The sequence below is a fragment of the Cyphomyrmex costatus genome, unplaced genomic scaffold (genome assembly GCF_001594065.2).
Source record: "Cyphomyrmex costatus isolate MS0001 unplaced genomic scaffold, Ccosl1.0 scaffold490, whole genome shotgun sequence".
In the NCBI taxonomy this organism is placed as follows: domain Eukaryota; kingdom Metazoa; phylum Arthropoda; class Insecta; order Hymenoptera; family Formicidae; genus Cyphomyrmex; species Cyphomyrmex costatus.
In genome coordinates this window covers 58684-73332 of record NW_017279183.1, presented here as the reverse complement: position 1 = coordinate 73332, position 14649 = coordinate 58684, and the positions used below count along the sequence as shown (strand labels likewise).

At 36.8% G+C, this 14649-nt stretch overlaps 2 protein-coding genes across 2 annotated transcripts; both read left to right on the top strand.

The window, feature by feature from the left end:
* The first annotated feature begins 1212 nt into the window (after positions 1 to 1212).
* IntS6 (integrator complex subunit 6) lies at positions 1213 to 7440 on the top strand. Its single transcript, XM_018545260.1, has 9 exons — positions 1213 to 1329; positions 1662 to 1739; positions 3978 to 4217; positions 4299 to 4479; positions 4589 to 5316; positions 5393 to 5668; positions 5782 to 6121; positions 6209 to 6991; positions 7129 to 7440. The coding sequence occupies exons 1-9, from the start codon at positions 1213 to 1215 to the stop codon at positions 7338 to 7340; spliced, it is 2955 nt and encodes a 984-aa protein (XP_018400762.1). The 3' UTR covers positions 7341 to 7440.
* Positions 7441 to 11915: 4475 nt separating this feature from the next.
* Positions 11916 to 14513, top strand: LOC108778143 (CDK5RAP1-like protein). Its single transcript, XM_018545243.1, has 8 exons — positions 11916 to 11958; positions 12042 to 12356; positions 12428 to 12670; positions 12754 to 12961; positions 13053 to 13373; positions 13466 to 13787; positions 13899 to 14048; positions 14292 to 14513. The coding sequence occupies exons 2-8, from the start codon at positions 12062 to 12064 to the stop codon at positions 14511 to 14513; spliced, it is 1761 nt and encodes a 586-aa protein (XP_018400745.1). The 5' UTR covers positions 11916 to 11958; positions 12042 to 12061.
* The last annotated feature ends 136 nt before the right edge of the window (positions 14514 to 14649 follow it).

Here is a 14649-nt window from a genome sequence, read left to right as displayed (position 1 = left end):
ATATGGATGTTTTTCCACCTACGCAGCGTAGTTTGATATGTTATTATATCGGTGGTCGCCGGTAGGTTGGGATTATCAAGACGACCGAGAGAGAGATGCCCGTCCCCACGTTCGTTCGTTTCCTGAAACCGTTCGATTGTCCTTTCGGAATCGTTTCAAAGACGCGACAAAAGCAGCCGCGCGCGAGGGGCGATAGAACGGACGATTCCCCAAAGCGCTACAAAGTGTACGCGCTACACGGTGATGCCCGATGCGACAAGTCGATCGAAAAAGAAAAAAAAAAAAAAAAGAAGTAGGTCTCTCGTGCACTTTCCGCACTCTCGCGACGACGACGGACGACGGACGGCCGCCGAGGGTACGGCGTCAACGGGACGAGGACAGAGCGTTGGGTCGGGAGTGTAACCAAGGTGCAGCATGGTGCAGCACGACCGAACACGAAGCTGCAGGTAGTGCAGCGACGAAGTGGTGGGGGACCAATGGCGGGGTATCGGACGGGATCACGTGGCACGCTTCACGTCGTTACGTGTACACACTCGAGCGACCGAGAGGGCGCGACCTGCGGGACCGAGAGAGACGGACTTTCGGGGCGAGCGCGTAAACACGAGGGAGATAGGTTAGATACCGTAATTAGAGAGAAAGAGAGCGGCGATCGGTGGCGCTCGGGGAGGAGAGGTGGAAGCACACATATACGTGCAATATGCCCTTATACTCCGACGTCGCGTACTCTCTCGCAGGCAGACGTATATTCATTGGTATACACACGCACGTACATACATACATACACACCCCGCGGTAAACGTACATACAAACGAAAGAGCGAGAAAGGGAGAGAGGGAGAGAAACGGACCAAGCGAGCGCCGTTACGATAAAAGACAAGTTTTTCGGAGAGCGTATTCGCTTCGCAGAGCTGTTCAATGGCCGTGGCAGCTATGCTCCACGCCGCCGCTGTCGTCGTCGCCGCCGTCGCCGTCATAGGGCGCTTAACTAGCTAGTTCCGACGGGCCAACACGACGGGAGCCGCGTCTCGGTGCCCGCCAGTTAATAAACGAGCACGAGTACGTTACGACGCGCGAGCGCGACTCGGACCTCGTCGTCGTCATCGTCGTCGCTGCCGCTGCTACCGTCGTCGCCGTCGCTGTTGCCGTTGCCACCGTTGTCCGCCGCCGCCGCCGCCGCCGCCGTCGTCGTCGTCATAACTGTCTCCCCCCGAAGATGACCATAATAGTATTTTTGATCGACACGTCGGCCTCCATGAATCAGAGGGCTTATTTGGGTGGGCGACCCACGCTCTTGGACGTAGCCAAGAGCGCCGTGGAAACCTTCGTCAAGGTACGCCCCGGACCAGCAGCTTTTTAGCTGTCGCGCCACGCCGTGCTGCGGCCGCGCCGCGCCACACCGAGCCGAGCGCCGAGTCACCGTCCTCGTCGTCGTGTCCGTACGGGTTGCCACGGGGGGATGGAAGGGGACGAGGGAAAAAGAAGAGGGAAGTATATCCATCTCTTTCGTCTTCCCTTGCCGCGTTCTCTCCGTCTCTCTCGTTCGGGCCACCTAGCCTTCTCGATGACGAGGAGGGTAACGCGAAAACCGTCCCGTGAAAACGTGGAAAGAAGAAAAAGGCAGGAAAGAAAATATATATATAAGTGAAATAATCGCTTTTCCAGGTACGACAGAGATCGCCGGAGAGCCGTGGGGATCGTTACATGCTCCTGACCTTCGAAGATCCACCTCAGAACATCAAGGTATATCCTCAGCTCAGTCACGCACGTCCCCCCCTCCCCTCCTGTCGTTTTCTTCTCCTTCGCACTTCCATCTCCTTCGTATCTCCCGCATTTCGTCTCTACGTGTGTTTTCGCATCCATTAATTTGGCCTATCTTTGCGAGGATGTTCCCTGATGAGAGAGAGAGAGAGAGACACACAGAGGTGTCATTCTCTCTCGAGCCATCCCGAGTTTGGGTTAGGTTCGTCTAATGGCGCCGAATAATTAATGCGCGGGTGGGATTTATGAAGGAGCGGACGGACGTGTCTCTGCTCTGCGTCACTCGCGTGGCCCTCTCTCGTCCTTTTCGTCCCCGCCTTCTCGTTCTCCGTCCTGTGCACACGGCTGCGAGCAAGATGCGCGTCGTCACGAGGTGCAAATGGCTGGGGAAAGAAAGCGTCGTCCCAAGGGGAAAAGGAAAGGCGCCTTTGGCGCCCTCCTGCATCGCGAATTTTGCGCGGCAATCTTTGACGAGATTCGAACCGCATCCTCTGTTCGAGAGCCTCTTTCACCAACTCCGATTAACGCTAATCGATAATTAACTGAATCAATCACGATTGCCAACTAAACACAGTTTATCTCAAAAGAGGAAGAGAGAGGAGGCGTTCTTGATGCATTGAACTGCAGAAGTTGACACTTCTGCGAGTTAATCGTCGATTAATTTAATCAGAAGTTAGTGAGAAAGGCCTTAAATCTATCCTTTACCCTTCAATCCTCGTTCTTATTCCGAATTACAATTCACCTCATTCTTTTACTTACTTTTTTTATCTACTCCAATCAATCTCTTATGCTCCAAACTAAGTACGAAATGTGGGTGAACATCGAGAATCTCCTCGCATCATCCCTTCTTGTTTTTATAAAGTCTTATAGTAAATTTGATGTCTGTTTTTTTTTATTTTAGATATTAAACAACTTTTTTTCTCAATTTATTCAAGAATCAAACATATATCTCTGTTTCACTATACGTTTTAAAAATATATACTAGTTCAACTATAAAAATAGACTTTCAGTTACTTGCGTTACACTAGATTAACACGTACTAAAAGTTGTTATGTGTGGCGTCGAGTGGCTCACCGCTCGGTCGCGATATGTAGACCCGAGTTCAATCCCACGTGCGCCCAAACGCGTTTTTTCGCGTTTAATGAGCCAAAAAATGGCTCCACCTGATGATCAAAAGATCTATGGATCATCAGCGCCGTTCGGATTCGGCGTTAAACTGTAGGTCCTATACATCAGTATACATCAGTATACATATCAGTTATAGATATTTGTATATAATATCTGACTGAGGTAGGATTCTGTGGATCAATCACCCACAAATCCGAAAAACAATCTGATTCGAGAAACGAATATAGGCCTCGGACAAAAGAGGAAGAGGCCTATAGACGTCCTATGCTCCACATAAGAAGATAAAAGGAGTCGTAAAAAAATAGTTGTTATATATAAAATTGACAAAGAAATATAATGTAAAGATATAAAGTACAAAGTATAAATATAAGGTATAAAAATATTAGTGTAAAAGTATATAAATATTTTAAAGATTAAATATTGACATTGTCACATTATTTGACTGAATATACTATTTTATTGTCAAAGTTGATTACGTTATGTCACTGTGTTAGATACTTTAAGTATCTATTTTAGATTCTTCAAATACATATAAAACAGTATTTAATGTATATTAATTCAATATAGTACGAGTGATCGATCATCATTGTTGCACATAAGATTTACGTAAATAATACTTATGTTGCGTGCAAAACTGGATAAATTGTCCGAAAATATATATACAAAACGAGCCGTCAGACTCACATTTAAATGTCTTTAAAATTTTAAATTTCTTTGGAGATGTTTAGATATATATTTAAAGCGTTTTATGTAATTCTGTTATTTACGAATGACTAATGAATGCCACTGTATATGATAACCTTGGCTTGACCTCTAATTATAAAAATCTAGAATCGTGCATGGAATTTTTGAGATGCGTTGTTATTTCATTTAATTTATGTTTTTAAAATATATGAGAAGCATTTTAAATTATTCATACTTTTTATTTCCCATATACTTTTAGTATTTTTAAATCTAATAGGAATTTGATTATTTATTTTGCATAAACATAATTGCCTTCATTTTATTTTAAAAAAAGCTTACATTAAGTTAGAAATTAACTTGGGAGAATTGTACCTACAATGATCTCCATGGGAATAATATTTTTTTCAGGCAGGATGGAAGGAGAACTTGGCAACCTTCATGAACGAACTGAAAAACTTACAATGCGTCGGTTTGACGACGTTAGGTGCCGCGTTGAAACACGCGTTAGACGTACTGAACATAAACCGTATGCAGACTGGTATAGATACTTATGGCCAAGGAAGATGCCCGTTTTATTTAGAACCATCCGTTATAGTTGTTATAACAGACGGAGGAAAATATACGACTAGCAGCGGAGTCAACCAAGATGTAAGTGCAATCTTCTGTTACTGTTAAATGAAACATACGATTCTTTTTCATTGTGTAAGTACAAATAAATTTCTCTTGTAGTTTACATTACCAATGCATGCCCCGATACCTGGATCTGAACTGACGAAAGAGCCATTTAGATGGGACCAAAGATTATTCTCTTTGGTATTGCGTTTATCAGGAACACCAGCCGTCGAACGAGACATTGGCTTAGTGGCAAGTGACGCGTCACCGATAGATGCAATGTGTGAAGTGACCGGAGGTAAAGGAGATGCAGTTTTTAATCTTAGCGATCTTAGAATAGCATACAGTTTCCTCTAGTATCTAAAGGAATTGAAATAAATTTTAAATTTGTTTCTTGGGTATTATAGGTCGTTCGTATTGCATCACGTCATTCAGGATGATGATACAATGCATAGATTCTCTGGTGCAGAAAGTTCAATCAGGTGTAGTGATAAATTTCGAGAAAATCGGTCCTGACCCACCACCGTTAACCAATGAAGCCCCACAACATCAGGACGAGGAGGAAAATGAGGACGATGGTAACGCAACGAACGGACCACGCACTCAGTATTCCAATACGTTGGCGCCGGGAAACACGGCTTGGTATTCCTGCAGACGCTTAATTTACGTCCCGCGGTCAGCTCAGAAAGGATTCGCGGTAGGTTTTTGGCCGATCCCCGAAAGCTTCTGGCCAGATCTTAGCGCCAGCTCGTTACCGCCACGATCGGCGCATCCGAATGTGAAATTTACGTGCACCAGTCAGGAGCCAATGGTGATCGAGAACTTACCCTTTGACAAGTACGAACTAGAACCGAGTCCTCTGACACAGTACATCCTAGCGAGGAAACAGCCGACAACATGTTGGCAAGTGTTTGTTGCTAATTCGTATAAGTCGAGTGAAGTGGGCCATCCGTTCGGTTACTTGAAAGCTAGTACAAACTTAACTTGTGTAAATCTCTTCGTCATGCCTTACAACTATCCCGTGCTGTTACCACTGTTAGAAGAGCTCTTCAAGGTACATAGGCAAAAACCGACACCTGAATGGAGGGCGCAATTCCAGGGTTATATAAGGACCATGCCTACCTATTACGCCGCCGTAAGTTTTCTTGTACTTGTGTGAGTAACTACATATTCTGAAAACATTTTTTATCAAAATGTCGTTTGTGTTGCAGTCGTTGAGAAGGGCATTAACTAGAATGGGTGCGTCTACACCTCTAGCACAAACCTTGATACCCGATAACATGGATAATTCTTTATCGTATAGTGTTTTAAATTATTTAAAACGGTTGAAAAATCAAGCTAAGATCGAATTTGATCGGCTGTGTAACGAAGTCATTTCCAAGCAAGTCGCTGCTTCGAATCTTACGAAGAATTTATCTAACTGTACCACGAGTGTGGTGACGGAAGGAGTGAGAGTTGTACCGAAGTCACCGTTAAAAAAAGATTTGGTAAGATTTAATACATTAAAAGATTCAAGATTAAAACATCATATTTTAATACATTGTAAGTTAAAATTGCTTTAATAGTTACTAAAGTTTGTGTGTGTTTGTGTGCTTTGTAGGTGTCCCATCCTTTGTTACAAGACAAGTTCACGAGCCTCCGCGATCAACTGAACGAGTTCGGAGGTTTTGTCGTCGGGTTAGTGAAAAATCAACAACAGCAACGTGGCGCGCACAGTTATAGGAACGCTTTTGATGTGCCGAGAAAATCCTTGCTCGATCAAGTTGTGCGGATGCGCGCAAATTTCCTACAACCTGGCTTGTTGCATACAAAATTACTCGATGATGATTACGTTCATTCGATGCCTTTAGCCCAAATGGGAAATTATCAGGAATACTTGAAACGTATGACTCCACCGTTGAGAGAGATCGAAAGTGTACCAGTTAGACAGCATATGTTCGGTAATTATTTAGCAAAAATAACTTTTCCGTGATTGTATGACTGTGTGTGTATATAGAAAGATAATTAATGTTATATTTCTATTACAGGTAATCCCTTCAAAATAGACAAAAGGATGATGGTAGATGAGGCAGATATTGACATAGTCGGTGCAACAGCCTCAACATCGAAAGGTGGTCTTAAGCGCACCTTACCGCAATCGGATAACGTAGGCTCATCCTCCCCGAGGCCGCCTCCCAACAAGAGGAAGCCTGGACCCATACCGAAAGACGTGATCGTTCGACGACCTTCATATACTAATACTCCACCGAGTTCCCCGATTCCTTGGATGATGGAGGACACGAAGAGTCAAGTAATGGTGACAGCAACAGTAGCAGCAGCAGCAACAACACCAGTCGCCGATACGAGCACTCCACCGATCTTGTCTTGTTTACCCAATGTATCGCCGGGTCACGCGTCGTTACCGTGTTCAAGCGCGTCCGAAAAGTTGGTAAACGGTCTCGCGGAAATGCCAATTATACCAGTTTTCGAGCCGATTCCAGTGGAACACGTTAACAATCATATGGACACGCCGCCCGTTCTGACGCCGATAGTTAATAATGTCGACGCAATATCGAAGGGTGATGTTAAAAGTGAACGAACAGATAATGTGAAGAACGAGTGTAATCGGTTACCAGTTAATGATTGTATTGAGAATAATATGCGAGTGGACAGTGCTGCTGAGGAGAGACTGACGAATCATGTAGAGGAGAAGCGTGAACCGAAGTCCGAGAGAGAGAAGAAGCTGACGAAGAAGGAATTGGAAGACATCAGGCGACACAATCTGAATATCCGGGAACTCGTTTACAAGGAAGTGCGAAGAAGAGGGAAAAGTAAGTCTTCAACGCGCCAGTCGGTTCTCTTTTATATCCTGAGAAACGTCGCGAGATTAATGATTAACAAAAAGTTATATTTATCGCTAACGATTCTCGTAACAGCGTTAACACGTGACTCATTCATTTCGTTTCAGATTACGCAACACTGTTCTCACACTTACATCAAGTTCAGGGGACTCTAGATATACGGCTTGCGTTTATAAAAGATATAGTAAAAGAATCATTACGCTTTAAACGACGTAACTTGGCGTCACTGTTAGAAGAATATCTTAAAACCATTCAAGAGGACGGTTGCGCTATAAATCACAAGCTGAATCACAATGGTGCCACGAAGATAAGTTGTTAAGATACATGCATAACAAGGGCATTGTCTTAATAATGTGAAGAACCTAGATTGCGAAGGAACTCTTGTGCAAGTTTTTGCCAGAGAGTTTGAGTAGCGAGTTTCGGTTTTTTCGAAATAAGACTACTTTTGATAATCAATGGAAAAACTTGCGCTTGAGGTTTTAGCAAATTTCAATAACATTCTCGACGTCAATCACAGAAGCTACTGTCACTTTTATTTAATTTTTGGCTTTGTAAATGATAAATTCATAGAAATTTTGGGTATATCATGTGGAAAGGTGCTAGTTTAATGTTAAGATAGCCGCTTGACGAGTAAAAGATCTAGGTTTGACTCCTGGACTTGTTATCCTGTATAACACTAAGAATTTTATTTGAGAAAAATATTCTCATACAAAATGTACAATATGTATATTTTCGTGAAAGTGTGCTTAAATAAAACTTAAAAGTTTGGAAGCGTTTAATCATCACGTGGCACTCTACAGCCATGAATTCAAGCAATGATTTTTATTTACCACTTTATTAATAATGTGAAAAAAACGGAGTAATATTTGACTGTGTATTAAATTCTGTTTAATTATATTTCTTGATTAATATTATATATATATATAGTCTCTTCCTAAAATTTAATTGTTTTAAGTCGATCAGAAAAAAGATTCAAAGTTTTTTCATCTTGGATACTTTATAATATCCTAAATAACACGCGCGCGCGCGCGCCCACACACATACACACACAACCGTAACGTGATATGTTTCACAAATCACGCGTATCTGTATATCGTTACATGTAAATAATATATTCGCACATTTGTTTTATCGTCTATTATGCACTTTTTCATAATTTCGGAATTTTGCCGGATATCATTTGGCGCACACATAAAAATGTCTTGGATGCTGGCATACAAGACAATAATTGCGCATATTGTGAAATAATGGTGTAAGAATGACTTTATCAATCTTTTAAATACGAATCCACATATATTGTTTCAGAAGTATAAGTGCAATCAAATGAATCGGTGCATAATTCTATCCAGTCCTCAACGCCCATGTCGAATTTAGGATATAATAATTATATTACTCTTACAATTTACATTTCCTATTATACTTAACCTGTCTATAATCACTTGTGATCTATATTATTAAGTTTATTAAAATGCCATAGTCTAACATACACACCCACACACACATATACACACACACTGTACTGAATTGTCTAAATTTTGTTGTGCACTTTGTTGGATCAAAAGCAAAGATCTAGCTTATCGATGAAGCATTATACAATAATTATCGTGCGATTTCTATATAAAGATGAGAACATATCCTTTATTATCTATGAAGCAAGAGATTATAGAGAAAATCGCACATCATAAAAGAAGGAAATGAATAGGAATTCCAGGATTCTTTTTTTGCAACGTTTAGTTTTTCGTATGCGAGATAAAATTGTATCAAAAAACATTTGTGTATATTTAAACGAAATACTAAATGCAAGTTTGAATTTAATGTGAAATCTACGAAGGGTTGACAGTGCCTGATGCTATTTGAAATTGAGATAATATGTATATTCAACCCACCGCGTTTCCGAAAAAATTTTTAATATATTAGTTTATTTTACACTTAACCAAAAAAATATATATTTTTGTTTCAAATTCGTTTTTAATTAAATATACATTGTATATTCGGAACAACATAAAGTATACAAAATTCTCTATTATTTTATGATAAATTTTCTGTTATATTATACAAAATATCCATGTATATATATATAATGCATGAGCATACGCAACACAACACACACGAGAAATTAATATAACAAATAGAACGAATATACAGGACTCTTAGTATTAAAAAATTGTTAATGAAATAAAAAGGCAATTAAGAGTCAATATTATATGTGTGATCTAATAAACCATTTAATATATTATAAATTAAAATAAAATAAAAATAAACTAAAATTCACACTATAAATGCGCACGCAATCAAAAGTCAAAACCATAACGTTTCGGCTGCATATTCGAGCCATCCTCAGATGTACATATAAATATTAATTAACGCAGTAAAACATCTTTAGTTAACGCAGAAAAAACAAGAATAAAACTATAATGGAGTGTTATGTTCTAAAACATTGAGTATTTCCACAGAGAGAATTTTAGTTTATTTTTATTTTATTTTAATTTATAATATATTAAATGGTTTATTAGATCACACATATAATATTGGCTCTTAATTGCCTTTTTATTTCATTGACAATTTTTTAATATAACAAATTTTATCGAAGAAAATTTTAAAGATTCTTTGCATCACGATATTGTGCTATTTTATATTAAATTTATTTTGTATACAAATTCAAAACAAATGTATAGTATAACAGAATCAAAGCTGCGTTATATATTTAAAATAACAAATGGAGTAAAATGAAATCTGTGTTTTGTTCTCTTTATTTGTGCAACACGACAGAGGAATTTAAAAAATTAATGTTATATTCTTTCTAAAAAAAAATTACTTTATTGATACATATGTGGGTTGAAAGAATATATGTTAATAGCGATAATTATTTATATACCATTACTAGTTATACAAATAACAAAATCGCTTACTGGTTGTATATCGGAAATGATTTGACCAAATATAGGATAATAATAGATAGACAAGGATGATTATCTTACTTATTATCCGCTTTTGTATTTACTGTATTATGACATAAAATGAATTTTCATTCGATAAATCTGTACTATCGATATTATGATATATATTATATATCAAGTATCAATTTTTCTATTATCTTGATTTCCTTTAAAAGGACGTACATATAGGAATTAGAATATTGACAAAACAAAGACATATCATATTTATTGTAAGTTATTGTAAAAATTTATTTTATACGTAGTCTTTAGAAATTAACATTTTCTTTTTATTTACGAAAGAAATGACACTCTACGGATTTGGAAATTTTTATTAATAATTTGAAGTTCTTGTTAATATTTTGTTAATATTCTAAGTGAGATAATCAACCGTATCTTTTCTTGTGGACTTGTATCTTTAATGATCCAATGCTCTTTAGAAAATATGGAAATGTGAATCGAAATTGTATTTATTAGTTGAAAATATGTTGAACATTTTGTAAATTATTTTAGAATAATGGAGCTTAGCTGAGTCTTATAAGGACAATGATGCTAGACGCTTATTTGCTCCAAAGAAAAATGAATAGAGAATTATGAAATAATTATTATCGATGTAAAAATTAATATAAAATTAAGTGCGATTGTATAAAAGAGATTAATGAGTAACTAGAGAAAATGTTTCGAAGTTTCAAGTACCTTAATTACAGTCCTTTTTTTTTGTTACAGCAGCAGTAATTTATTATTATACTGAAACTTGTGTATCAGTCCTAAAGTGATTCTTTTTCACAAATTCATTGTTAAATTTGTATACAGTGTGCCTCACCAAAGGAAGATCATGTTTTTGCACACTGTTGTGATAGCTTTAATAATTATATTTAATTTAATTTTATGAGCAAAGAGATTCAGCAATAAACTGCGATATAATCCAAAATAACTAAATCTGTCGATAGTAAATTTTGTAAGGCGTTTGCTAATAGAATCAATGCGTTCAACGATATATATGAGTCTACTAGCATTCTCTATAATTTCTGTGCAGTCATGTCACTGGACCTGCCAATAAAGATAAGCATAAGTAATGCGCAGTTCCAATCTGTTACAATATGCTAATCGAATCGCTAATGTGTGTATATATATATATGCAATGACTTTATTACTTGGTATTCTACATAATTATATGAAAATGAAATTTAAACTGAATATGTTTCATTAAAACTTGCGAAAACAATGTACAACTTACAAGAAAGAAAAATTAGAGAAGAGTCAGCTTTTTCACTTCATATTGGTGTCTTTTTATATTATGTTTTTTATGGCGCAGAATGAAAATAGGATCTGTATTGATCCCATTTAATGTATTATTCAGTGTTAATAAATGTTGCAATCACTATTTTTTCACACTATCCATAATAGTGACGATGACGGTACACTTGTATTATTGTATATATTATAAAATTGTACATAAAGCGTGTATTAGTCATAATATTATAGATGAGATTCATATTGAAAGGACTGTCCTGTTTTTACGTTTATATTTTAGGTAAAACGATAAGTAAATCTCGAAAAAAGAAAGCAAATACACAAATTGACAGAAACCTCTCTGTTGTATATTTTTTTCCCCGAAACATTATCATTGATTAGAGTTTATATATAGGACTTATTTTTTGTAGCTGAGCTTCTTGAAAGGTTTCACCTTACCTCTCCAGTTATTTCAAGTGTAGAAAGAACAGATCTTAAGTTTGTTTTATAGTTGAGTTTTTTGTACTCTCTGCTCAATTTCTCATTATATAATTATCTTAAGTACCATCTTAAGAAATTTAACAATGCATCTACAAAGATTAAACTTATAATCACATGTTTTTTGTGTATAAATATTATATGGCGTCTATATTGTCTAATACTTGTGCAATGTATATCTCACCCACTGGCTTTCGTAACCTATAAAATAAAATCGCTTGTGGTAAGGATTCAACTAACTGAACTGAAAGGAGATTAACATATTTAACAAAGGTATTTTTTTAACAGAATTTTATAATGCAGTATTATTATCCTATTTTTCAATTTTCAACGCGTAATATCTTCAAATTTTCTAGACGTTTGATTTAATTTCACTATGTCGAGAGGGATGTACTACAGGAACTACCTTAGAAAATATTTTATACAACGGAAATATACAGTTTCTCATCGAATGCGAGCATGTTATGCTATTCATGGAACGATCCCTATGTCTTTGCATACATCAGCAGTTAATGCAGATGCAATCGAGCAAGCTGCTATAGATAAAAAACCAATGAGGAGTGTCAGAGATGGACCATCTTTGAAGGATTTCTTAAGCCCGTCTGTTATTAATACTCCCAGCGAAAAACCTATTCCGTATGTGGAAAATATTCGTGGCGAGAATCAAAAAGGTTTCTCAGACACCTATGTTTTTTTGTCATTTGACTTTGTGCTTCATCTTTACTTGGTCTGTTTGTGCTAGTCTACTTCGAAATTTTCGGTTGCCAAATGAACGTCAATGATGCTGATATAGTATGGTCAATATTGAAATCACATGGCTACAAGCATACCGAATGTTTGGACGATGCAAATATTGTATTACTGGTCACCTGTTCTATCAGAGACAATGCAGAACAGAAAGTATGGAATAAGTTGGAGAACTTAAATGGAGTGAGAAACAAAAGAAAGATGATCAGTGGATGGCCTATGAAGATTGGTCTTTTAGGCAAGCTGAACTAATACTTGGTAATGTATTAAGAAGCTTTCATTTAAATTTTTGACTTATATAAGAATAAACATTTTTATTAGGATGTATGGCGGAGCGCTTGAAGACTAAAATATTAGACAGAGGAAAGCTTGTAGATGTAATAGCAGGTCCTGACAGTTACAAGGATTTGCCAAGGCTTCTGGCGGTAACAGATGATGAAACTGCTGTGAATATCTTATTGTCATTTGATGAAACATATGCAGATGTCATGCCAGTTAGACTCAATCAGAATTCCACTGGAGCATATGTGTAACATATATAAATATTTTTTAAAATATATTTTACATTAAAAAATATATATATATAAACTTTTAGCTTTTATTTTATCTATAATTTGCAGTTCTATAATGAGAGGTTGTGATAATATGTGTACTTACTGTATTGTGCCATTTACAAGAGGAAGAGAAAGGTCGCGACCAATTGCAAGTATACTTGACGAAGTTAGGCAGTTATCAGATCAAGGCGTAAAGGAAATAACTTTGCTTGGACAAAATGTAAATAGTTACAGAGATTTATCAAAATCAGAATTTATTTTATCAGCAAACATGGAGACTTGTCTTGCTAAAGGTTTCAAAACAGTTTATAAGAATAAGAAAGGTGGTGTAAGGTTTAGCGATCTTTTGGACAAAGTCTCTTTGATTAATCCAGAAATAAGAATAAGGTAATAAAGTTATAAAGCAACATCAATTTTCATATTTATATATAATAATCTGTCTTTACATATTTATATATAATAATCTTATTGATTTACAGATACACATCGCCTCATCCCAAGGATTTTCCCGATGAAGTATTACACTTGGTAGCTGAAAGACCAAACATCTGTAAGCAGATTCATTTGCCTGCACAAAGCGGCAACTCCATAGTTTTGGAAAAAATGAGAAGAGGGTACACTAAGGAAGCGTATTTAGACTTAGTGTATCATATACGTGATATTCTCCCAAATGTGTACCTTTCTAGCGATTTTATTGCTGGATTCTGCGGGGAGACCGAGGAGCAATTTCAAGATACGCTGTCGCTAATAGAAGAAGTTAAATACAACAACGCATACTTATTTGCCTATAGCATGCGTGAGGTATAATTCTTATATACAATCTTTTCAGGCAATTAATATCAAAATAATTTGTCATAAAAATTTCTAATTTATTTTGTAATTACATATTACAAATATTGTAATGTTCTTCAGAAAACTACGGCACACAGGCGATACAAGGACGACGTTGAAACGCACATAAAGATGAATCGTTTGAACCGTATGGTCGCACTATATAGAAAAGAAGTGGAAAAATTAAATAAAGCACAGATAGGTCAACATCAACTTGTTCTCGTGGAGAGCGTAAGTATTTTGTCAAGTTTATTATTACATACTGCAATAAAAAGTGCCACCTCTTTCTGTGTCAGCATCTTCGCCCTTTCATCATAATTTTTGTCCTTCCATAAATACTTTAATTGTATGCTTCGAATATTATGTTTTTGTTAGTATATTTAAGTATTTGCAAATATTTACAATATTTTTTAGTGATATCATTTATAAGAATAATAGATTTAATATAGTGAATATTATATTTTCTACCGATAGACGAGTAAGAGATCTGATCAACAATTTCAAGGTAGAAACGATGGTAATGTAAGAGTTGTTCTACCATCTACAGCTATTCCAATTACTCAACACTCTACTACGACAAGGGAGATACAAGCTGGTGATTACATCGTTGTACGAATTGACCACGCCAACTCCCATTCTTTACAAGGAGTACCTTTGTATCATTCTTCAATCATTGAACATTCATTAGGCAAATAACAATTGTTATGTTATTATTGTGTAAATGAATAATAATTACAAATATTCATAAATTAATTTTCTTTTATTATAAAACATTCCTTCTCAGATAATTATTAAATTCAAAATTTATTTTTAAAGAAAAAATATACAACTA